At 45.0% G+C, this 26133-nt stretch overlaps 2 protein-coding genes across 3 annotated transcripts in view; both read right to left on the bottom strand.

Annotated features, from left to right (window-relative positions):
- LOC146179179 (uncharacterized) overlaps positions 1-26133 on the bottom strand; it is a 57804-nt gene that overhangs the window by 30249 nt on the left and 1422 nt on the right. The window lies entirely within an intron of this gene.
- Positions 13352-25864, bottom strand: LOC146179180 (uncharacterized). 2 transcript variants are annotated; one of them, XM_084578858.1, is made up of 4 exons: positions 25567-25864; positions 24673-24838; positions 19429-22460; positions 13352-19304 (listed from the first exon to the last, which is right to left on the bottom strand). In XM_084578858.1, exons 3-4 carry the CDS (start codon positions 19764-19766, stop codon positions 19301-19303), a joined length of 342 nt encoding a protein of 113 aa, XP_084434984.1. In that variant the 5' UTR covers positions 19767-22460; positions 24673-24838; positions 25567-25864; the 3' UTR covers positions 13352-19300. The 2 variants fall into 2 exon arrangements, with proteins under 2 accessions (XP_084434984.1, XP_084434986.1); XM_084578860.1 differs by having other exon boundaries at positions 13352-22309; positions 22351-22460; positions 25567-25853.

The following is a 26133-nucleotide window of genomic DNA, read 5'->3' as shown; positions in this document are numbered from 1 at the left end:
AGCATAGTCTGCGCGCACTACGCGACCATGCAGACGAGGCTAGTGTGAGTGACGTGCTGCGACGTCTGCTGCTAGCGACATCATCATAGCGGATTACCCAGCATGCATCACTTCATGCAATGAAAACTGGCCCTATGCCTTTACGTTTGAACTTTATGCAATTAAGTGACCTGTATACGAGCCTCCTCCTAGTCAGACATGCAGGGACAGGAAAGAGTAATCTAGTGGGGCAAGGGACATGGCATGAGCCACTGAGGCTTGGTAGTCTGCATGGGCGAGACTAAAACCCGCCATGAATAGGGTTTTTTCGGCTAAAATTTTGTCCCTAGATTTCCCCAAACGCATTGAACGCCATGTTTTTACAAAGTACCTAAATGTTGACTATTATGTGCCTAGTTGAGTCTGAATTTGTCCCCAGATTCGTGGCGGGCTGGCGGGCTTTTCTTTTTTTTTCGGCCGTCGTCGGCGCATTCGGGCAGTGTTTGTATAGTGTCCTAGAATTGAACACTATAGTGTTTGTAAAGTCTCTCAGTTTATTGGCGTGGTTTTGCTGCAGCGGAGGTAGTGCAACGCACCCTCATTAAACCATTGCAGGCAGTGCATTAAACCATTCAACTGCAAAAGTCGGACGTTCGATTCATGGGTACCGAGCAAATTTGCGATGTCTGCGTCAACGATCTGACATCGGCCGTCGCTTCTCACGTAAGCCATTGTCATTGCTGTTGTTTTTTGACATAGTGCGCTGAGTGCAGCGGTAGGTGGGTGTCGTGTCCATTTTTGTCCGCGAAATCAATGCGAGAGGTGTCATTCAGCAGTGAATTAAGGTAAACAGCAACCCGGTACTTAATTGTTTTTGAGCTTGCAGATATGACAGATCGAAATTAGCGTGCAATTTGTCAATTACTTATATCTCTGTGGCATGGATGCCACCTTCTAGCTTTGGAAAGCAATCTGGAGACGGTGCAAAACTCGCGTGTTTTATCAGAACATGTATCGATATATAAGCAGTATAGCAAAAATGACTTTGGAAGGAATGAAATTGTTTCCAACAAAGCTTTGCGCAAATACATTTTATTTTTCTGTCAGGAACTTGCGACAATGCTACACGACAACGTAGGCACTATACTGTGTCAGCTTGCTGCTTATCTGATTCTAATTTAAGATGATTAGCATTAGCAGCATTTGTTGTTTTAGTGGTTATTTTATTACATATACAAAAGGAAAGAAAAGATGTTTGCCAGCCCCGGTATCTGATATCTGAAGCACCTGAACAGGGGCGGTGGAATTAAAGGGATAGCGAGGAAGGGGTAGAGGAAATCAGAGAGGTGAATGATAGGGAGAAAGGACAGGGTAGGTAAAAATAAAAAGTATATATATACACTATGACACAATATACAGTAGTTCGCTTGAGGCCCAGAGTAACGAATGCAGCGAGCTGCCAAAATGCGGCCAGGAAGGTAGCTTGCTTAACTTCCTTCAGGTCACTTGCAGCTGCCTTGTTACTGTATACGTGTTAGTAGACTATAAACTTGGGCTGATATCTCATATGCAACGCTGCTTTGTAGAGCACTCACTTCATTTCAGTGTTTACATGTGTCTATGCCATTTTTTGTTTTTACTTTCAGCAGTCTTGGAGACGCAGCCGCTCGTTTATTCTGGACAACTTTCGCATCCTTGGCTCCCTACATGTACAGTACATGTACCAAGGTATATATATGTGCATTATATTCAGTATTTTCATTTTATTTTTCAGTGCATGAGTATCGTTTCTGCTATGGATAGCAATTTGTTAAGTGACTGAAAAACATTTATAGCAACAATTAAAACATATGAGTGTCAATCTGTGAGGCCACATTGTTGCCATTGTCGTTGGTATCGTCTGGACATGCCACACCCTATACCCAATGAATTACCTGCATAGTCATTCCACCAAACTGAAATTGAATCTGGGTTGCAATACACACTTATACGCTATAATACCCCAGCGCTCAACCCAACACTACGTCTCGTAACTGCCACACTTGTTGGCTGCTTACTGCACCGAGCTAGTCCAGCACTTACTGTTAGCACTACACACCCATATATTTTTTTTATTTATTTATTTATTTCAAATACCCTAAGGGCCTTTGCGGGCATTACATAGGGAGGGGGATTCATCAAATAAACACAAATAACTTACAATACAAGCAAAGAAAAAGCTGTAAGCAGAAATAGGTGCACAAAAAACCATGAACAATTTATGCAGTGACATCTAGATGCTAGAATCTAAGAAAGAAGACATCTAGAATGCGAGCAGTTAGGGATAAGAGGAGATGGAGAATACCTCAGTAATCTGCGATTTGCTGATGACATTGCCTTGCTAAGTAACTCAGGGGATGAATTGCAAAGAATGATGACCTAGACAGGAAAAGTAAAAAAGTAGGCTTGAAAATCAATATGCAGAAGACTAAGGTAATGTTTAATAGCCTAGGGAAGGAAAAACAGTTTACGTTAGGTAGCGAAGCACTGAAGTAGTAGGCGAATATATCTATTTAGGACAGGTAGTAACAGCAGATCCGGACCATGAAAGGGAAATAACAAGGAGAATAAGACTGGGATTGAGCACATTTGGCAAGTACTCCCAGATTATGACTAGTAGTTTATCGGTATCGCTCAAGAGGAAAGCATACAACAGTTGCATCTTACCTGTACTTACCTATGGGACTGAAACGTGGAAGCTAACAAAGAGGGTTCTACTAAAGTTGAGGACAATGCAGAGGGCTATGGAAAGAAAAATGGTAGGGGTAATGTTAAGAGATAGGAAGCGTGCAGAGTGGGTCAGAGAAATAACTCGTCACTGACATTCTAATGGAAATCAAGAAGAAGAAATGGGCATGGGTAAGACATGTAGCGCGAGGAAAGGATAAGTGATGGTCGCTTTGGGCAACAAACTGGATTCCAAGCGGAGGAAAGCGTAGCAGGGGGCGGACGAGATTGCAGGGGTCAAGTGGATGCAGCTCGCACAGGACCGCGTTAATTGGAGGAATATGGGAGAGGCCTTCGCCCTGCAGTGGGTATAGTCAGGCTGAGGATGATGATGATGATCTAGATGCCTAAATTAGCAATACCTCATGGTATAGACATCCGCTCACTTGTCCTTGTTGTCATCCGTGGCTTGGGCTTGCAACCTCCGACTGCTTGCTCCTCCACACCCTCGTAGGATAGTCGTGCATGGCGTGTGAGTGCCGTAGATATGAACCAGTATCCTTCAATGCTCTAACCTCACCCAGTATTATTGAGCACTAGACTGGCTTCAGCATTTTGCGCTGCCCTAGCTTAAGCATCTGTTGCGAAATTAAATATTAGCAGCCACATTCTCCTGATGTTATTCTTGCTTTAAATGGACATCAGTACACAGAACAACAGAATGATGATGGGAAATCGTATTTCCGCAGATACAACACGAATGGAGTTTTAGGCCTCAGGAAAGCTTTAGATAAATATTTAACTTGATCTCAAACAGTTCAGGCCTGCCATAGTCAAGCCCCCACTTCGCTAAAAAAAGAAAAGCAAACAAACAGCAACTGCACGCTAAAATGCAAATGCATATGGATACATTGACGTCATTTGAGAGGCTACACATTTCACATTCATGCGACGCAATTGTGCGCAGCCACTGTCACTTCCTTGATACTGTCCAGACCTGTACCTGCTCATTGTGCCTTACGTTCCCTATTCCTGTGAACTGTTTCAAAGCTTTCACCTTGTCAGCGGCTTGTGTCACCTTCTTCCCACGCTTACAGCCACTTTTGCCCTTGCATGCAACATGCTTGATTCCATGACCTTGAAAAGGCAATTTGTAAATATGTTGTAAGGCACAATGCTTTGGTGTTATACTGCTACACTTGTCTGTTTATTTGTTTATCTGTTATGTCTGGGCAAGTTCTGTTATGTCTTTTTTTTTTTTTTTTTTTTTGTCCTACTGTTATATGTGCAGAGCACTGTTATATGGGCTTGGTTTTTCCATAACCACTTCTCTTGATGTCATGAGACTCGAGATGCTTGGGGCATTAAACCCCATAAACCAGTTACCAACCAACCGTCTCTTGGCACTAGCCTGATTTCTTTTATTCCGCAGTTTTTCAGTGGCAAGAAAGCATGCTGTCATCAGTCTCTCCTTCCTCCATCCTTTTGATCGCTATGTGGTTATTTCTTTCCCTGTATCATATAAGGGGGACACTCTCCTATGTATAGATAAATCAGCAACCGTGCGGTACCCACTTATTGCAACATTCGTAACAAAACATATTCACTGCAGCTTAAATGTGGTGCTGTCATTATATCATAAGCAGAACAGGCTTCTCGGCACCCCTGCTCCTGACCTGAAGCTTCGGATTCTACACGGCCTACCCCGTGAAGCAACTTTGCTGTGCTGCCTGTGGGTTGGTGTAGCGTTCACAAATTCTAATTCGTTTGTGATAGGTATGGCTAATAGCCCTGCATGTGCAACCTGTGGGTCTGACGAGACTATAGGCCACATTCTTTGCGAGTGGACCACATACAATGTCTCTGCCCTGCACTAGAGTGTCTATATGGACACCCTCTGACAGAAATCAAGATTATATGCCATTGGCTGCGGCGATTATATGCCAAGATTATATGCCATTGGCTGCGGTGAAGACCTCCCAGGCACTGCTCTGCTTCATGAAAACCACGGGCCTGATCGGTAGACTGTGATTTTGCTGCGATGCGACGTGATATGGCTGTGATGTGACAGTACTGACTTCATATTTCTGTAACTTTCTTTTACCCATCACTTTTATATACACTTACCCCCTTCCCCCAGTGCAGAGTAGCAAACCGGTTTCTTCTTCGGTTAACCTCCCTGCCTTTCCTCCTCTTCCAACACCCCTGCCTATAGTTACACTCAGGTACACTCAGAACTTGCCTGTGCAATGAACCTAAACCTGAAGTTGCAAACCAAGATGAGGTGAAAAGCAACATAAAGTACTGCAGTTCATGGTCAAGACTTTTATAGAGACTCCAATTATAGCTTGATTCAACGGCAAGTATCCGAAGGCTGTTTGCTATGCAGCACGCACGGTGTGGATGTTCTTGATTGCATACAGCTTCCAAATTTATTAAACTGTCACCACATAGAAACGAAAGAATGCGTCATTCCAAGCATTTAGTCGAGTATCGAGCACACTGTGATACGTTCTCCTTCTTTCCCCTGGCGGTCCGCGAATGGAATGGTTTAGCCGATGAAGTGGTTAATTGCTCATCACTAGATGGGTTCAGTTCACGGCTGGCAATTGTTCCTTGAGTACCCTATATATGTGTAGCCTGACCTCTGTACAAATATAATGAAACATGTGTCTTCAGTGTGATTATATTGTATCATATCCTTCTTTTCCATTTCTTGTTCCACACTGCCATATAGAATTATATAAAAATTAGACAAGTGTGGATTGTCAGTATTCCTGTCATTTGCTGTTTCTATATTATGCCCCAAACCTGCAACAGCCTCCAAAAGGAGGCTAGCAGTATGTATGAAATAAAATAAACCAGTTTAGAAAGCTTGTGCCTTACCTTGCTTTTTGGACGGAACACAAGTTCTCGGGCCATACAGGATCTGCAACTGCTATGGAGGGTCGCACGGACAAGCTAGGCGCTGTGCGATCAGTTCATGTTTCATTGTCAGTATATTTTATGTATATACTAAGGGATACCCTTTTTTTTTTCTCACTGTGGCCAAGGCCAGACAGGAAAGGAAAGAGGACAGCCATGGTCCTCTTGCCTTGTGGAAGGCGAGGGGACGGGTGAAAGGGATAAATTGAAGAGAAAGTGTAAGGTCACTAGGGGTGAGTTGGCTCCTTTTCCAAGGCTAGGGAACAGTAGCCTATCTTACCTTTTCTGCCTAGCCTTGGCCACACTGCCATAAGTTGTCTCCGAGTGTAATTGAAGTCGAAAAGGACTATTAGTGGGATTTGTTTTTATGCTATGTATGGCGTAAATTTTTTTTCGTAAACAAATTGAATCTCCCTTTCATGCCTGGCGTCTGCCTATAAACTCGTCGATTTGCGCCTAATTTAAGCGAAAAACGCCACCCTTCTGCCCAAATTAAATTTTCAAAATTCGCGGCCATTATCATCATTATCGTTTTTGTAGCGTCTCGCGCCATCTGTTGTGTATGTACACCAAAAAAAAAAGAAAAAAAAACATTCAAGATGGCTGCCTCCATGTTCTGCGCTGAGACGCATAAGTGACAGTCTTTTTTGAAGATTTCTTGTCCTGAATGTTTACCCATAACAAAGTTTCACGGTCCTCGCTAATAAATAACACGTCCCGCATCCAAGGTGCTGCTTTTTCTTGCAGGTAAGGACATAAGACGTCAAAGGGCCGCCGCACGTCCTCGCGACGGCGCGATTGTTATGTTGCGTTTTGTTGCGCCGGTTGTTTGTGCTTTATGAAAATTATATCTTTGTGCTTAGGTTCAGAAGTGTGCACCTAAGTGCCAAGGAATGGGTGACGCCGGGATTAAGGAGGTTGAATCAGGACAAAAAATGTAGGCTTTTCTCTGGCTGTCCAAACTCTATTCTGATCTGCTTACCGCTGTTTTTGCCCGAATTCCGTCGCTTTTAATATACTTTATTAACCTTTTCTCCTCGCCCAGCACATTGATGAGCACGGCGGCTACGTAGGGCCCATCGCACGGTATTCGAGGGAACTGCTCTTGATGGCATAGAATGCCACCACGGTAGGGAAGATTTCTCCTTTGGCTACTGCTCTTGTCTTCACCCCTCGCTTTGTTGATAACATTCGAAACGGCACCGCATTTTCATTTACCTTATGGAATGAAAAACGCAAGCGGTTTAACTACTACCGAGGCACTTTTTTTTGCGGCTTCTGAATGTTTGCTTCTGAGTGTTCTTTGCTAGAAGCTCTCCGGCACCGATGCTTGCTGCTTGTGCTAATGGAACGGTAGAAGTAGTGTGGCGTTCACGGTTTACATTGCTTGAAAGCAGTTTTATCTAGTGAACACTTCGCAGACTTGCAGTTTGTGTCAGCAATACGGCTATTTAATGCAGCAAAATAGAGAAATATTAATGCCTTTGTCATGAGGCGAGCCCAAGCTTTTAAGAATGGAATTATCTAGTGGTTGCATAGCGTTCGACCCAACAGTCAGGCAGATGACTCCACAGGCTGAGAATATTTAGTCGGCCATTTCCTTTCCTGTCCTGTGTACGTACCCTCTCACTATTTTGTAATGTTGGTAATTTCCTACACCTAGAATAAAGCAGCTTGTGCTTTGCCCTGTGAACGATTTAACATCTCGTATTCTAGACCTGCTCAGCACGAGTGCCAATGCTTTTTTGTGGATAGTGCACCAATCAGGCCAGTAGAAGACTTTACTGCCAAATAGTGTCATAAGCTTGAGCTTATTGAAGGCACTGTGCAGCTGAAAAAAGCCATTTAGCAATCGCCATTCCTTGCAACTTTCAGGCTCCAGGGTGTTTCCGAAATGCAAATTTATTGAAGAACCCTGGCTAGTTTCGTTCAAGCTTGGTTGCGGCGTAGAGTGCATCATTTTAAATGATGCACATTAGCCAGCTGGCAAGCTTGCACTGCAATAATTTGCACAATGCTAACGAATTAGGAACAGCCCAACAGCTTGAGTAAGCTTGAAGCATGCAATAAAAATGGATTCTTAAGCAAAATGGAGTTAAGCAAGGTGCGAAACTTGATTATCGGTTTTCAGATGGGCATCTTATGCACACCTATTCAGGAAACATGGATTTCATGTTTGGCGAAAGGAATTTTGGCTTTGTACACATCTTTGAATGAAGCTGAGCATTGGGGTTTTCAAAATGCATCATTTCATTTTTTGCATGTGCAGCTTTGTTGGCAAGCTTAACCTTAGCTTTGGAAACAGGTGCCGGCTTTGTCACTGCAGCCTCCTTGCACACAGCGCAGGTTGTGCACAAATGTTGCTTGTTTGCAAGGCAAAATCTTGTAGAAAATGTTTCTACACCTGAACTTAAGCCTACAGGTACACCAGCTGGGAAAACTTTTCATGCCGTGGATCTGTTTTCAGCCATGTTCACTTGTACCCTGCTGCGGTGGCTCAGTGATAAGAGAGCTTGATTGCTGATCCCAAGGATACAGGTTTACTCTCAGCTGCGGTGGCAGCTGATGGAGGCGAAATGCAAGGCGGCTTTGTACTTTGCGATGTCAGTGCACATAAAAGCCCCAGGTGGTCAGAATTTTCTGGAGCTGTCCACTACAGCATCCCTCATAGCCAATAGACATTAAACCCCATAAACCAAACAGAACACTTGTCAACTGTAAACTTCCATGAGGAGAAAACAATCTATGCAGCTCAAAAGCAGGCCCTGTGGCAGCAGACAGTTCACCAAAATGTACATGCGAAATTAATTGCAAAATAAAGTACAATCCCTTTGTGCACGTTACATAAGGCATTGCAATCCAAGGCAAGCACAGATGGTGGAGGTAGGTGCAGCGTATGTCTAGTTATCAACAGGCAGTATTTCTGTGCATATCAGCAAAGTATATGGGGTTTTATTTCCGGGCTGTAGGAGGGCCACAATTTTAGCCTCTTGGGAACCTTTATTGTGCACTACTAATACTGCTGCATATCATACGGGCATTTTCGCATATTGCCTCTATTGAAGCAGCATCACTTTTCTATGTAAAAGTGATTATTCTAGTGTCTCATTGCAGGTCTGCAATAATCATTGTAAAAATGTTGAGAATCTTTCAGACGACTGTGTACAAACTTGACTAACTACACATAACTTTCCGCATCCACAAAACCATATGCTGGCTTAGTCCTTTATCTCAGAGCTTCATTTGTCATAGGCAATTGTGGCAGTATTGCCAGTGACAAGTGGCACTTGTCCAACCTGCTCTTACATTGCTTGCACTGCCAGTGAAAAAGGAATAGATTTGGTAAATACATTGATTGCATTTTGAACTCTACAGAGCCATAGTTATCCATGGAAAAAAAATGCGTATTTCAGTCTTTAGCACACATTTTTGGCATGACAAAAGTCATTTCATGATAGTGCCACACACAAAGAGTTCCGGTGGCGGTGATGCCTCAACAAAAAAGAGCTCTTTCGTAAAGTAGTTCAGGCAGCAGCTTCGCTGACAATCTAGAATTTGTACCTGACAGTTACTCTGACCCCGTTTGCGATGTGCATAAAGTGGTAAAAAAAAAAAAGAAAAAAAGAAAAGATGGCGAAGTGACAGCATGCTTTACTAATGAAGGAAACTTTTTAGAATTAGAATGGTATGAAAAACATTACAACTAAACCTGGCGATGTTAGTATGTTTTTCGAGAGTTAATTTGGTGGTTACAGGGTTAACGTGCAGCTAACTTCATATAATTAGCATCAATTAAATGCTGTGTATCTTGGGGACCATCATTAACAATGTCATTAAACATACAAAATATGTAGGCACCTTTTATTCAGATAGCATTTGTATACAAAATCAAAAGCACCATGGCAATGTCAGAAGCAGCTTAGGCATATAAGCACAGCCTATTTTGAACATGATGTGGAACAGGTTCCTTAGCCCTCATATTTTTCAAAGTCTGCTAACAAACAGATGTGCATTTGCAAAACCCTGCATGGTATGCAGATGAGCCATTCCTGCCACTAACAAAATGAGCCACTTCACAGATTTCCATATGGTCCTTCCAGGCTTTGAACTCTGCAAAAAGAAAGATTTTCCAAGTTGTCAAAAGTGAGTCTCAAAAAAAGACAGCAAGAAACAGAACTCCAGGTATTGCCAACACCAGCGGATTGCACTAGTAAACTGCGCATGTTGACATCAATTTTTGGAAGCAGATTTCAGCCATCAGCCATAACTACTGCTGGATGAATGTCAACATATCCAAAATGAGCTAGATAACTTCTTATCAAGTGGTCCTTTGTGTGCCTTCATAGAGGCTCTGACAGGGCTCAAACATGGCAAATAGACTTGTCCTACGCACTCATTGGTTCTTTACGATGCCTGTCACTGGAAAGGCCTAAAGCTTTTCCTATTGGTTCATTGACTTGAACGAGAACATCTTTGGTGTAACTCCGCCTGGTTGGGTACTTGAAACAAAAGTTTAAGAAACACCATCACCAACCAAATTTTTTATTAGAACCCGACGTTTCGGGTCCAACTCAGTCCCTTCCTCAGGGGCGACTAAAGTTCGAGGCCCGCAGTAGCAGGCACACGTGGCGATGTCCAATTGTGTAGCAGAGCCAGGGTAGCGTCCCCGGATTCTTGTTCACTGCTGCAGCTGTCAGCCGGATGAACCGAAAAAAGACGTGACGTCTTTTGAAAGGATTGGTCTCCACATCAAGTATGTTCACCTCGTCAAAGGCGATTTTGTGGTCGGCGCATTCGCAGTGCTCGGCGAGGGGGGTTGCTTTTCGAGTTCAATTGCTGGGCGTCGTTTTTGTGCTGCAATATGCGCTGACAGATTTTTTGTTTCGCCGATATACGAGGCAGAGCACGAGATTTTATAAGTAACGCCTGGTTATTTTTCTCTGGGAATATGGTCTTTTGGTTGCGGCAGAAAACGGCAGACTGTTGAGGTAGGTTTGTGCGACACACAGACGTGTTTGCGCAGGATGCGTGCAAGCGCCTCACTGGTGCCCGCCACGTATGGGAGCACAATGCGAGGGCGCTTCGTCGTTTCCGTGCTGACCGACCCTCTTGTCCTGCTAGCTCGACGGCGGGAAGCACATTGGAATAAAGGCGCGTGTATAGCCATTCTTCTTCAGATCGGCTATGCATAGGCCGCTGCCTACTACTGCAGGCCTCAAACTTTAGTCGCCCCTGAGGAAGGGACCGAGTTGGTCGCGAAACGTTGGGTTTTAATAAATAATTTGGTTGGTGATAGTGTTTCTTAAACTAGTGGTTCATCACACCGATTAACAAGCTAATGGCAGAAGGAGCACAGGTAACTTCTTCAAGAGCCTACATATGCTCTTTGCAACCATGTGTTCTTATTCCATCATTTACTATCAGCCAAAAAGAACTCAGTACTTGACAGCATTATCTGCACACTGGATTCACTTTCAGAGTTTATTTCGTTGCAGCAAGGTGCCAATCACGACAAAGGCACCGGTCATCGAACAACAGAATGCCCAGTGCTGAGTTTAAAGGCAACAAGGAAACAGAGGTAAACCTGCCAAGTACAATGATCAAGAACAATGTAGAAGCAGTGTTGTGTTGTGGCAATTATTCGAGGTAAATCTCTGTGCATCATCATTGTACAACAAAAAAGAGTAAAAGCTGCGTCCAGGTGGCATAAAGCGTGAAAAACAAAAAACAAAGCTTTGCGGTATGACTTCCCCCTCAAAGAAGCATCGGCCCAATGCTCTACATTGAATAGAAAGGTAGGCAAAAATAAGCAAAATATAAACACAGTGCCCATCATTTATAATAGGGCTTTAGGCACACAACATACAATTTCTGGACATGTATCACCCCTGGGGTGCTGTCAGCAGCATCTGGGGACAATTCCATAGCCCATTTCATCTAGATGAGTGAACTTGATTTGCGGAAACAGCAGCATAAAATTTATGGTTTTCATTAAATCCACGATGGTGATTCAGCATCCAAACCTAGAGTCGGTCTGCTGGCTTGTAATCTTCATTGTCATTGTAGGTTACATTAGGCATTGGTGCCTTGCTGGCTTTTTATGCGCAGCTGGGCGAGTCGTCGGGCTGCTTCTGCACGCTGAAGGTAGGCAGTGACACTGAGGCTGTCCTTTTCTGTTACATGTGGCATCAGCATGACATCGAGCGCTGTATTAAGGCGAAAGCCTTTAAAGGGAAGCTGCTAGATTTTGTAGTTGTAGATTTTGATGAGTTTCAAGCAATCAAATGATTACAGGTTCCAGGTTAAGCATGCAAGATATCTTCGTGCTAGCATTTCAAACAATGGCGCAAATAGCAATTTAAACCGCTTCAGCTATCAAGCTTCTCCTCACCACACAGCGACGCGTGGGGTGCACATGATGACATCTTTGACGGCACCGGTATGTTTCCCGCATAGAATGGCTTGGTTGGAAGAAGTAAAAACAAGGCTACCAAAATTGAAGGCCCAGAAACATTGTTTGATGGCATTAAAAAAGGCACCGCACGATGTGGGCGAAGGTAACGAAAAGAAAAAATATTACCGTCCATGATATCATCAAGCTTCTACGCAGTCCTTCAGTGCTGTGAGGAGAAGCTCGAATTGTAATTGTTGATTACTTCATCAGTTTTAAAGATAGCACACAAACACTTTGCAAGCATTAGCGACAGCTTATGGAGAGTCAAATTCTTTAATGTCGCAGAATTCTCAAAAAGTGATGCAGCTGCACTTTAATGGCTCATACTGTCTGCGTTCGTTCGGTCACAATATAGCTTTCAATCAAATGACATCACCTGAAACCGAAACTAATGTCATCGGAAAGATAAAAATCCTGCATCCACCGGGAATCGAACCTGCATCCCTCGCATAGCCAGCCTAAGCTTTAACCAACTGTGCCACGCCCGGGATCGTGAACTGCACATAAATCTTGTCTACAGTGATTTGGTTTGGTTTGGTTTGCGGGGTTTAACATCCCAAACCGACTCAGGCTATGATAGGTGCCATAGTGGAGGACTCCGGAAATTTCGACCACCGGGGGTCTTTAACGTGCACTGACATCGCATAGAACACAGGCGCCTTGCTTTCGTCTCCATCGAAAAGCGGCCGCCGAAGCCCGGTTACGATCCCGCATTCTTGGGAACAGTAGTCGAGCGCCGTAACCACTGCGCCACCCCGGCGGGCCCTTGTCTATCGTGAGGATGAGTTAAAACACACATCATAATTCTCCTTGTCTGCATGATGCTGATGCGGCCACTCTCCTTTGTAGTGAGGGATCACAGAGTTCTTCATTAGGCCAATAAATAAAGGAGTAGAGAAAGAACAAAAACTATACCAACTGCTGTGCATTGGTCAAAAGTCCAGAAAAAAGAAGGAAAAGAAGGGGTCAGTCCTTCAACAATCTTCTTGTTTACGCCACCAGTCAAGGCGGTGCTTTGTCACCTCTACTGCCCTACCCAGGGTGTGCTCTTTGGGTGGTGACATCGACTGCAGACCAAGTGCTGTCGAAGGAGTCTCCATCAGTGCTGATGTCGCAGTTGAAGGGGGGGAGGGCCACAGTTTCGGGCACTCGATCACAACATGCTGTATGGTTTTATCGGCTGCGTCGCACTTGGAGCACTTGTGCGCAGAAAACCACTCCGTGCCTCGCAGAGTAACCCGCTGCCGTCCGCTGTCTCGTGTGTTGTCATAGATGTTCTCATTATCAATCGTGTGTTTTGTGCTGGAGTCCACTGACAGGGATGACATTGCCCGTGCTTCGCTGTGCCATCTCTTCATTCCTGCTTCTCAAACCTGGTTATGGATCTGCTCTCTCCACGCAAGCTGGAATATCTCCAACAGGCCGGCTTGTGGAATTCCGTATTTCTCTGCCAACCTTCGCGTTCAAAGCATCCATCTGGTGTTGGAGCACTTGAGTACGATGTACTTGTATGCCTCGCTGGACCATCTATGGCAAAGTGCTCAGCCGGCGCTGCAAGGCAAGCTTGGCGGTAGTAATGTTCTCTTCTGTGCTTGGGTGTCCGCTCGTGGATGAGAGCGGCTTCCAAGAAGGTACTCAGCAGACGGTGCCGTTCAAGATAGCACAACAGGCGTGTATTTGGTTGCCTTGGACATAATACAACACACACACAAAAGACTAACTGTTACGCAGTACGCCGCAACGTACTAGTAGTACCGCGCACGGTACACTCACGGCTCGCAAGCCGTTAAAAATCGGGCCAGGCGCGCACGACTGCCCGTAAAATACGTGGAGCCCTCGGGCGACCGCGGGAGCTTCAAACCACGCGACTGCTCACAGACGCGGCTCCGTTCTAACTCGAGTTGCCTCCCTGCCAGAGCGTAGCCCCCCGACGTGCAGCGCTCCCTCTCTCTGTTTTACGAGCAGTGTCACTCGCGTACGCTTTACTTTCACGCGGCAGACAGCCGAGATCATCGCCTCTCCCCGCGGGGGCATTGCCCGCCGTTAGCAATGTTTAGTCTGGCGGTTTCTTCCGAGAAGTTCCGCTCTTTGCAGACACATGCGAAACCGGCGAGCGATGCATTCCTACCGTCCCGGTGCTCTGTCTCCGGAGAAACACTGCTGTTGTATATGGGCTTCAAGTGGGCGCATCGGGGCCCGCCCGGTGGAGGAGAATCTCCCATTGCCGAGGTGCCGACATCACTACAGAGGTTGTCTCACATGCGACGATAGTAGCGCTGACAATGACGCTGCAAGTAGTGATAATGACAATGACGGCATTAGCAATGATAACGGTGCATTTAGTTGATAATGATAATGAGAGCAAACGTGATGCACCGTGTGCACCAGCAACGCTCAGCCTTTCGCACTTCTGCAGTGTAGATTCCACAGTGCTCTCGGAATTTTCGGGCTCCCTGCCATACACAAGGTGGAATGGAGTTGACCTGCTTCTCCGCTTCTAGGCGGCAGCAACAGCGCGGCGGGCTACTGTGCTGACATTAAAGCGAGAAACTAGTTACATCGGCTTAACTTTCAGGCCGACTGACTGCTAATGCATGCAAGGAGGACAATGCCACGGACAACGAGAAGTGGGTTTTTTACACGACGGATATTATGATGTGCTTCTCGCTTTCTACAACGATAATTAGTCTGGAGAAGCCTTTGGCCCTTTGCTTCGGCGGTGCGAGTCAGGTAGTCAGTTGCTACTATTATCCACTTGTTGCTAGATTTCAATGTCGGGAAATGACCTAGTAAGTCCATGCCGATCTGTTGGAATGGCCTCGCAAGTGATTGGTTTGGTTGTATATCCTACAGTCTTGTTAGCAGTGTTCGGTGTCGTTAGCAGTCGCAGCAACTCCTGACATAGTGCGTGACATTAGCAGATAGACGAGACCAATATGGGCCCATGTTATTTAACCTGAATGCGACTGAGAGTAAAATAAAGTTAAGACACCCAGCTGTGGGCTCATCATGAGGGGCCTGTAGGATTTCATCGAGAAGGCCCACAGGGACAAGTAAGTGGGCGGTCAGGGTGCGAACGCCATGATAAAGTGCAAGGGAGGCTAGTCCACGTTTGAACACTCTAAGCGGCAAAGATGACTTTCCTTCAAGGTAGTCGAAGTCTGAGTGCTGAAGTTGCATGAAGTAGGCCCCAAAATAGCATCATTATTGTCTTCTTTCAGCACTTTTGGACAGGGGCTCGTGAAAAGCAGTACCATGTGTGCGTGGCCAAAATAGGTGTTTAGAGCAGCTCTTGGAGCAAGCAAATATGCTTTTTGGAGCAGCTAAATGGAGCACAAAGCAGGACAGACGTTCTGAAACAGCTATGGAGCAGAAATGTTAATGTTTTATAGCAGAAATATCGACTTTTTGAAGAAACTTCAGAGCATGTGGTGAATTAAATCTCCAATAAGTCATAAAGGCCTTTCTACCCTTCTTGGCAGCAGAAATTGTGCTGCTTACAAACAGGCCCGCTGTGTTCTGAAGATGTTTTACTGCGGACTGACTGTCGTTCAGAACGAGACTTGTCGACCTTGACTGCTCACCAAAACAGAAGCCGGATGTAAACCGAACTTCGATTCATATCAACTGTGTTGCTGATTGGTTGCCGATTTAAGACCAGGAAGGAAACGTTGGACATGTGCCTTTTTGTATATGGGAGCGCTTATTGCTAACAAACTAACTCTCAAAACGTGAAAATAATGTGCTTCAGATTGTATGCTTAAATAATACAGCATGAGCACATCTATTTTGGCTTTCTCGACAATCTCTAGACGAAGCCCAAAACAAGTCCAAGGATCGCTAAGGTTGCACACTATAGTGAAGGCTTGCCAAAGTAAAAATAATATGCGAATGAAATATTTTTGCTGAAGAAAGAAAAAGGCTCTCAGTGACCACAATCCACGGCATGCATGCAAGAGTGCCGCAGTCACTATGAATAGCAGAAAACATGGGGATGATATCGTGTGACGTCAGCGCCCAAGGTTGCCAAACCATAAAGCTGCTTTCGCTATTAATAATAAAAATTCATTTTAAACTATCTACTGCACTGAAATCTCAAATTGCGAGGATTTATAATTAACGTGAACGGAGTGAAATGCAATAATCAGTTTATGCTCAAATTTTAGCTGTCATGCCCTTTAAGTGAATATAGTTCAAGCATATGGTACCAACATAAGAAACACTACAGAATTATATGAAAATGTCACTGAAATACACTGAACTACGAGCACGTGAATGAATTAAGCTGCCAAATTTGAAAATACACAAGATGCGGGCAGAGTCATTGAAAGGACACTAAAGAGAGAAAGGAAGTGGGTTTGCATCGATAGAATGCCAGTTCCTGATTACAAAAAGACCACTCTTACTGAAAACAGAGCTGTTATAAGGTAGTAAAGAAGAATAACAGAAATACAGGTATCGCCACCACAGCCAAACGGCCGAGGCTCGCAACAACAAATCACGTGACGCGCTAGGGATCCCGGAGGCTGACAAATGCGAATTACGTTGCATGTTTGAATGCGGTAGTACGTTTTTTCTCAAACATGATAACACGCTTTTATCATACGTAAGCGACGGCGAAAAGACAACGTAAACGTTGCAAGGCAAATACAAAAATATACTTGGAGGCGCCACAGGCGCCCACTTCAGTTTTGGTTATGTTTCGGCTCAGGCATTTCGTGCGCACTCGGATAGTTTGTTTGAACCTGCAGCGCCTCAATTACGAGCTTGGAGCAGCAGATGCGCCTTGATGGTTCCCATTTGAGCATTCGGAGGCACGAGCGAGCGAAATCCGCTACCGCCGACACACTCCTTCGTTCACACTTCTGCGCCAACAAATCGCCGCCGTTGCCGCTTCGACTGCGACCTGACCGCTTGACTGCAGCTACGTACGCCACGAAAAGCATACGTATGCTAAGCAGCGAAGGAAAAATGCATTATCATTCAATTGTTCACTAAATCATGGCACATCTGACCAACATATACTGCGTCAACAAGACCTTCAACGTGCTATTTGCAGGCGTCATAAACAAAAGGGGCATACTTGCTGCTCATACCAAGGAGAGCGTCGATATATTGCGCTCGTCGCCCGGCGAAAAAAAGGGCCTCGGGTAAAATGTAAAAACTAAAAATAACGAAGCACCAGAAATACATTACAAAAGGTTAAAAAAAAAAAAAAAAACCGGCAGAAGCGGTAAGACTCGAACTCGGCACTGCTTGCTCCGTAACATTCGGCGCTAACGGTTCGCTACGCCGCGCCACAAGAACCTTCGAAATATTTCTAGTTTTTATGTCATGGCCCCATTTACAATAAAGTGTTTCTGCTGCCGGTCTAAAAATTACAACTTCTTGATCATCGGCGCATGCTGCCTGCTCTCACGTCTTGCAACTAATGTTCTGGATGCCTATGCGCACTATATTGTGCACTGGATCCATTTTAACATGTGGAATTTCACAGCGCTGGCAAATGTAGTGGCGCCGGCACTTCGGTCATGTTCTGCTACCGTGGACGTAATTTTCGCTGAACACGGAGCTGTAGCACAAACCTTGAAGGAAGAAAGTGCGACGAAGCTTCAAAACTGACAAGCGCAGCAGCGAGGACACTATTTTGCTGGTAACTAAATCTTATTTGTATGTAAACATGTCAGGAAGCGTTGCGATGACCGAGGGCTCGGTTTGTTTATACACAGTGCAAGAAGGAGCGCAAAAGCTTGAGAAACATGTAAAGTATTGTGCATTACAAGCGCTCTGTTTTTTTTTTCTTCCTTTATGAGCCCATCGCTTGGTAAATTACTCTCTTCATCGTTTTATTTATTTCGGCTGAGGCCGTCATTGCGAGTACGCTGTTGCCAAGTTGGCCCTTAAGGGATGCGCCGGCTCGCTAGCTATCACGGAGTCTCCGCTTACGTCATAGCGTGCGTCACTCAACTCCAACTACGTAGTTGGAGGCCACAGTTTGAATTCCACCGGCGGGAACAAGAAAAAACGTCAACTTCTTATTGCAATATCTCGGCAATTATTTGATTTTTTGCTGCCGGATATGCGGCGAGTGTCACCAAATGTAGTTTATTAGATTTTCATACCATCTTTGGCTGTCTTTAGAACATAATTTTTTCCATCTCCTCACCTTCAGGTGCATTATCTGCTCTGGTTTAGAGCTCTGCTCTTAGTTTAGTGACGTCACATAAAAACAGAACCTCATCTGGACGTAGAACTTCTCTATGCGAAGAGTAATTTTTTTGTCATGGGCAGAATGTCCAGGCTCGGGAACCTCTGGGCTTTTCAAAAACATAGCAAAATTATGAATGCTGCTTGTCTTAATCTCAATTATTGAAATGAAATAATTTTAAAAAATCGAATTTTCCAGCGTGTTTACGAGCTTTGCAAGCTCTGCAGACGTATAAAGAAGACCTCGGTGGTCAAAATTTGAGATGAATTCGTTTTCTTTTTTTTTCACACACATAATTTGCTCAAAATTAGATACAGAATAAGTACTGCATTTTGATTTGTGCCAGAACTTTCGAGCCACATATCTTGCAATATACCGGGTGCGCGAGGCATTTGAGGATGCAATGTTGGCTTCAGGCAGAGAATATCTCCAGCAGATATATATATATTTTCACCAAACTGTTTATTTTCACATTACTCAATGAATGTGCCACTTGCAGCAATAACCAATTCAATTCAGCTTCGGAAATGGCTGCATGCACGGATCAGGTGGTTCTTAGAGGTACTGCCCATTGAGTTCGCAGTGGCGACCTTCAGAGATTTTTGTATTATGTGGCCTTTTGTCCGCTTCTCTCTCAATGATGCCGAGTGGATTCAAATCTGGACAACTAGGAGGCCACAAGTTGGAAGTGATGTGGTTATTGGAAGCTGTTGACCAGCCACTCGTGGGTGACGCAGGCGGTGTGGGCGAGAGCCGAATGTTGCTGAAAGACACAAGGTTTTCCTTTCGAAACAGTATCAGTCCAGGCCTTCACAACGGTGGCAAGCACCTCTGCGTACTCGGCAGCATTAACGCGGAGTCCTTCTGCAAAACAGTGCGGCAGCATGACATCACCCTTGTTGCTGACGGCTGCTGACACCATCACAGACAGAATTTTTGTGTGCAATGCTGTCAGCACCTCATTAGCGCTTCCGTAAAGCCATCTTTCATTATGGCAATTAGCTTTTTGGTCTTGATCGAAGTTCTTTTTATCTGAAAGAAAAAAAAGCATTCCAGGCTCTTCAGCTTGCCTAGCAAGCGCTTGGACCAGAGCAGACTATTCTTCCGAGCTTTACCAGAAAAGAATTGCGCCCTCCTCATGAAACAGAAATGGTACCTCACGTCCTCGTGCACAGCAAGCCTGACAGCTGACTCTGCGACATCGAGCTCCTTTGCAATGGCCCGCATTGACTTCTCTGTGTTGTCACTCACGATGACTTGCAGCCTCTGAAGAAAATCAGGTGTTCTGACGACGTCTGACCGCTGAGTGTGCTTTTTCCTTTTCGCCACAGATGCCACGTCACCGTCACAGCACATCAGTTCTGTTCGCACCTTGTTAACGAAAGACTTTGCTACATTCAGAAAGTTGGCAATTTCCAAGTCGCTGTGGCGCGCGGCCAGTGCGATGAGGACTGCATGGTGTTTCATTTCCTGCGTCAACTTGTACGCTTCCATTATTCAACAAACTGCGCAGTATAAATGATAAGGGGTCAACCAACAAGAAGCCGCATGCCTAGATACATATGCTGAGCCTGCTGGTGTCTATGGCGATAAGGAGTAGTAACCTCAAATACCTCATGCACCCAGTGAGCTACGAGACTGCTATAACTGTGCCTAGTGACGGGCAATCAAAGTAGCTTCAACGTCCTCGAGCCTTCCCTCGTGAAGCAAGTGGTCAAATTCATCATTCGCAAAGAACACGCAGTGAGCAAAAAAAAAAAGAGAGAAATTACAGGTTCTCAATTTGTGTTTGAAGTTTTCAGGTGCAAGAAAAAGTAAGCTTGCAGCGATGGTATACTGGCTCCTAATCACAAAAACACCACTTTCGCTGAAAACAAGACTCTTATAAGGTAGAAAAAAGAGAACAGAAATGCAGGCATTGCAGAAATACAGAAATCGCAAATGCATGCACAATGACATGCAAGGGATCCCGGAGGCTGCCTAACATGTATTATTGTTGCATGTTTGAATTGTTAACTTTTGTTTCAAAAATGGCAAAAAGACAGGCTAAATATTGGAAGCAGAAAAAAAAATTTGCGCTTGGCAGTGCCACAGGCAGTCAGTTTCGTTTTGGTATGTTTTGGTTCTTTGAAGTCACAGCTATGCATTTGGCATGCCCACATGGTTTCATTTTTAATATACATGCTTTGGTTTACAAGTGCGGAGCAGCAGTTTTCCTCTGATGAAGTTCATGCCTCAGTAAGCGCTTCTCTATTGAAAAATCTGGTATGAAATGCACACAGGATTAAGTTATAACTTACTGGGCAGAATAAACCTGCACAGACCCGAGTGGAGCTGGGAAAGAAAAGAAAGGCTGGAAAAAGTAAGATTTAAAATGGCATGGGTGCTTAAGAAAAAAAGAAATAAAAAAGGCAAAAAAACCAGCCTCGAACGGGATTTAATCCTAAGTCCTTTGGAGTTTTAACTGAATGTCTTAGCCATTGCGCCACACGAACAGCTGAGACCTCTCGCATTACATTACTTGTGTAGTGCAATTGCATCCCAAGTGTGCTGAATGCTTTTGCTGGCTGTTGATAGTGTCACCGATGTCTCATATCTATGATAAGCATAGGAGTCTGCCAAACTATCTCGTAATATTTCTATTTCTCTATTTTCTGCTGTCCCAGCGTCTTACTGGCACATCAGTTTGCCATCTGCAGGGCAGCGACGCTAGAGTACACCACATAAGGTATTTTTCCCAAGTCTAAATCCCTTGGAAGGAAAAAAGACCTCTTCAACTTCAAATCGAAATATCTGGGCAATAAATGTTTCTTGCTGCCGGACAAGCGACAAAAAAGTCATGAAACACTGCACTATTGGATTCTGGCAACAAAAAAATATTCTGATGGGTCCCATACTGCAGAAAATCTGGCATCCATGAAAAATTATGGGCATGTATCTGGCAAGTGGCAGGAAGGTGACGCAGCACTGCAATGACTGTCCGTCAGGTTGTGTGACATCACAAGGCCACATAACATGACCAAGTCAGCAGGTGCTGCTACACAGGGTGCTTTTCATGGTATCAAGTTAAAAAGGAAAACAAAGAGAACATCGCTTGGAGCAATTACGCGCCACTATTTGTCTCTTGCAGGTGTATCCGTGACAAAGGTTTGTGCATGCAGGGCTACCTGGAATCACTTGAGGCAAATCCTTGAAAGCCTTTGTTATGAAATATTAAAAATTGTGGAGGTTCAGCTCTCTTTGAACCAAGTCAAGAGCATTAGCCATCGGCCGGTGCCGCATTTGTAGCTGCCGCTTCAGTCTTGGCTTGATTCCGCATTTGGTAAGCTCAGCAATAGGCTAGTCTGGCTTCTCGTTCGATGTCTTGGCAACCTGTCTGGCATGGTTGCAGTCTCTGTCACAAGCACAAGTGGATTCCTCTACACCACACTGCCTCCTTTTGTCATACCGCCTGGTGAATTTGCCCAACACTATGCTCGCGGTCTCGACTGCACTTACCCAGAAATGTTTTAAAGCAACGAACAGAATATGGGTGCACAAAACACAGACAACAGAACATGTTGGTGCCGCTGCAAATGAATGAACAACGAAATAGCTATTAGAAATGACAGCAGTGCCTACTCTGCTGGCAGAAATCTTGAGCAAAAATTTCTCATCAATTGACCCTAATTGGCTATACAAGGCCATGCGACATTTTCCCATGAAAATAGCAGTGACTGAAATTTTTCATACTTTCACAATCATCTTCTAGCAAATAATGACCTCCTTTTGTTTCGCACTACATGCACCATAGTGTCAGCAAATAAATTGCAATGCTGTTTGTACAGCAAGCAACTGCAGGCAAGGGACACGTCTGGGTGATATTTTTGAGGTAGTCGTGTAAGCCAGATATCACCCAAGTTTCCAGGGCAAAAAAATTATGGCATGTAATTTCTTCCTAACAAAGATTACCAAAGTACTGCCTGCTGAGAATTTATTCTCGGCAAATAATTTCAACAGTATATGGAGCAGAGCATGAATTCAGGCAGCCCGAAAACCTGGGCCGGGCTGGAAAATTGCCGTTTTTATGGGTCTGGACCTGGCTCGGTCTTGACATGCAGGCCTGGGCTTGCAGCTTGCAGTGGCGGAACCAGGCCAGGCTGGGTAAAGCTGTGTATGGCTTCTTTTGGAGATGATGGAATTCCAGCACTAAAATCATTCCAGTGGTTTATGAATAAGCCACTACTAGTACATATGTTGACAGAGAATGAGAGAAAGCTAATTTGTAAACAGAGTTTAATCAGTGCCCATCTGTGTTTTGTCCAAGTAATTTAGTACGAACATGCCGAGCTGCATTCAATGACGCAAGTGAAAAAAGTTAAAAAGAAAAGGCTCAAAACTCGATAGCGAACTGTACTACAATGGAGGTGTTATGAAGTGCGGTGACCTGTCATGCATGACACAGCCCGTTTGCATAAGCACGTCAGGCCGCGGAAAGTCAGCGGCACTTCCGTCCCGTCTAATTCTCCCAAGCGGGGGCGAAAGGAGGAAAGAAAAAGCTGGGAGGAGGACTTCTCCCTCGCGCCTAAATTTTCCCCTCGCACTGCAGCCGCCGACTGCGCTGCGTGGCTTGCTTCGTCCTCGCGTGAACCGCTGCAGCCGTTACGACTCCGCTCGTTTTGAATGCGAGCGAGTTGCGATTTTTCGTCGCGGTTCTTTTACTCTGTGCATCTCATTCCTGCTGGCTCTTCGCCCCTTCGTGAGACGAGAGACTTGTCTGCGTGCACCTCCAGTTCCGTGGACCCATCTCGTCTGCTGATTGTGCTGGCCATTACAGTCGGCGATATCCGCTGTGTTTCGTGTTGAACTTGTTACCTTCATGTACTGTGGAGAGACGTGCGTTTCGAAGAAGACTGTTCTTCCAGGAAGGGTAGTGTAAATTTTTAATCATGCATTTTGGTTATGTATAGCACAGTGACATGTGATTACTTGCATCAAATACCAAACTAGGTAACTAGAACGCAGGTATTTGCTCATGTTTCTACATTGCTTTGATGGTATGGAATGCGTAGAATGAATATGTGCATCATTTATTTAATTTCATATCAACTGTACACATGCTGACAGAAGCAGTGCCGGCAAACTGGGTTCTTTTGTAGTGATAAAGCAAGCGTGCAAGATTACAATGTTAGCGTAGAACACAGAACACTACTGTAAACTGTTAGCTATGTAAAGTGCGTGTGTCTGAGGGATACCTTGTCGCATCTTTTAATTTTCTGTTTCACGTGCAGTTAATAAAAAAGAGAAACGATACCTGCTGTTCTCTGTGCTATTTCTTGCTGCGGTCGGGTACGCTTGCTCGCGAGCGCCTGCGCCCTCGAGAGCGCTATGCTTGTGGTTTTTCTTTCCATCACACTGCTCCTGCCGCGAGGCGGTCGCGCCGTGGCAGAACGATGATGCGGTAGAAAATCCACGGGCAGAGCGTTTTCCCGGGCGCACGTGACCCGCGCTGCTTGAAGCAACCTACCCACACCCCCTTCAGCGCACCATTTTTTTGGACCAGTCCGCTATACGGCCTCCCCGTCAAGTCCATTTTTTACGCGCCCCCTCCCGCTATAATCCTATAATGGGGAGTTTGGCGCTAGCGTCTGTAATTCGTGGCCGCTGGGAGGTATAGGGAGTTTCACACCCCTGAGCACGTGCCTACTGAAGTACTCAACACCATCAGCTTAGGATTTCTCAGCAATCAGTGAGCAAGAGGGTAGCTTCTAACCTTTGCGTTACCGCTAACGGCTGGACATTTGAAGCCTCATAACAGCCCCTGGACAAGGACCTTCAATTGACTGCTTGGCAGGCAGCCATCTGTTCATAAAAATTCTGACTGTCTGCTTTGCCCCCTCCCCCCCCCCCCCCCCCAAAAGAATGTCTCTACGCTACAGTAAATGCTGTAGGATAAGAGCTTATTGCGTTAGGAATCTTTATGTATCCAATAACATATACATGCACAATGAACAGACACTACCGCTTTTCGTCTCCACAGAGATGTGGTAATGTGGCAGTGATTTCTTCAATGAATATGTAAATTTCGTTTTTTTTCTGCCCTTGCCCACACATGTTCCTGGGGCAAAGTTGCCAGGGGCAGTCTTTTTGTAGGTGATTAAGCAAAGAACTTGCACCAAGAGCCAATTGCTTATAAGGAGTCATAGTTAAAATGCCCGTAATCCATACCTTTTAAATGTACATTGTGCTAGATAGCTTTACATCAAATGTCTTATCAAAATATTCTTCACCAAGCCTTTGCTTCTGTCGGTGCTTTAACTGTGCCCTTCTCTACCAAGAATATTTTGCAAGGTTTGTCTCTCATCTTGATTTATTGTTATGTGCTAGTTAAGCAATTTTTAAGGCGTCTGCTCAGACTTACTTTGCAGTTTTGGCACGGGCCGTCGTGGAAGCGCAGGCCGGGTCCGGGACATGTAATCATTGCCGATGGGCTTGGAACCATGGGCCCGGGATGGTCTTCAAACGTGGGCCAGGGAAGGGGCTGGAAAATCCAACCCGTGCAGGGCTCTAGTAAGGAGTGTAAGAAACTAAAGGTACAGGAAAAAAAAAAAAAAAATCACACACACATAAGGGGAGTTCAGTAGCGAGTTCATTACTTTGCAGCACCGCTACGTGGTCTCCGTGCTACAATGGAGTTGTCTAAACGGTATTTACGTTATCATTTCTGTTGTCTCAACAGAGCTTATCCTTTTGTCGTACCCGACGCAAACTAGGTAAAATTTCATCAAGGGTACGCAGAATATCATCCATATAGCTGCCGCTTTTGGCTGTAAAAGGTTCAGTGCTAGTTTCGAGCTTTTGGTGCTCAATAGTATGTATCACTAGTTTCAAGCTAGTGATGCTCGAGCGATATCATAGGCAAGTATTTCACCCGGATGTGATCAAAACGAACAGCGTATGGAGAAGCTGGGCCAAGAACGAAAAAAGCATAAAATTAGCTTCGTCGCCCTAAGCAGCTAATCACTGACGAGTGCCGTGAGTATCTGGTTGATAGAAGACAAAGCATCAAGCGCCAGTTAGCAGCATCATAAGACAGTGCAGTGCTCGCCTTCAACCGTGCTAAATTGGCGCGTGCTGTAAGTGCATACCTTGGCACAAATCCCTGCAGTATGTGACAAATAAGAGCGGTAAGCGGACAGCATATAATCACGAACATTGTACGCAAATGGGGCAGCTAAAATTTGAACATGGCGGCACCTTCATTGGCATGCTTTGTCTACAACTAAACAAATCTTTTCACAGACCGGGCACTAACCTTTCTGTACCGAAGCCGCAGCAGATGTGCCAGGGTTGTTCATGGCGCGCACACCAGTCAGTTCGATCGCACCCGTCCGTGCCTCGTTTACTACAACAAAAGCCACGGCACCAAACCGCCGCCGCGGCACAGGCGGCAACCTCAGGCAGGGCGGTTGGCGGGCGATGAGCGGTGGCCCGCCGGCACGCCGTGCCCCCAACTAGGGACAATCCGACCTAGGGATTGCTAGGGATTCAGGGCGGCTGTCCAGCAAAAATCCAGGCAACACTGGCATTATTCATGGCGAGTTTTAGCCGCTCCCGTCTGCATAACTGTTCTGGTAACCAGAGCTCTTGCCCAACTTTTTCACTTTATCAAATTCCATTGCTCTTTTTTCTGCTTCTGTCTGATTGTCATTCATTATATGATCTATGCAAGTAGCTGTAAAGTTTTGTTATTCCTCTGCATTGCTATGAATAACAAACAAAAAAAAAAATCAAACTGCGCAGTTGCTCAGCCTCTTTGGATTTCAATGTTCCATGTGTGAGTGCTAAGCATCTTAACCGTAGAATGTGTGCCTACAAAACA

Source organism: Amblyomma maculatum, chromosome 9, assembly GCF_055883805.1.
Source record: "Amblyomma maculatum isolate TAMU_Amacu chromosome 9, ASM5588380v1, whole genome shotgun sequence".
Lineage (NCBI taxonomy): Eukaryota > Metazoa > Arthropoda > Arachnida > Ixodida > Ixodidae > Amblyomma > Amblyomma maculatum.
The sequence above is the reverse complement of the archived record's forward strand: the minus strand, read 5'-3'. Positions and strand labels throughout refer to the sequence as shown.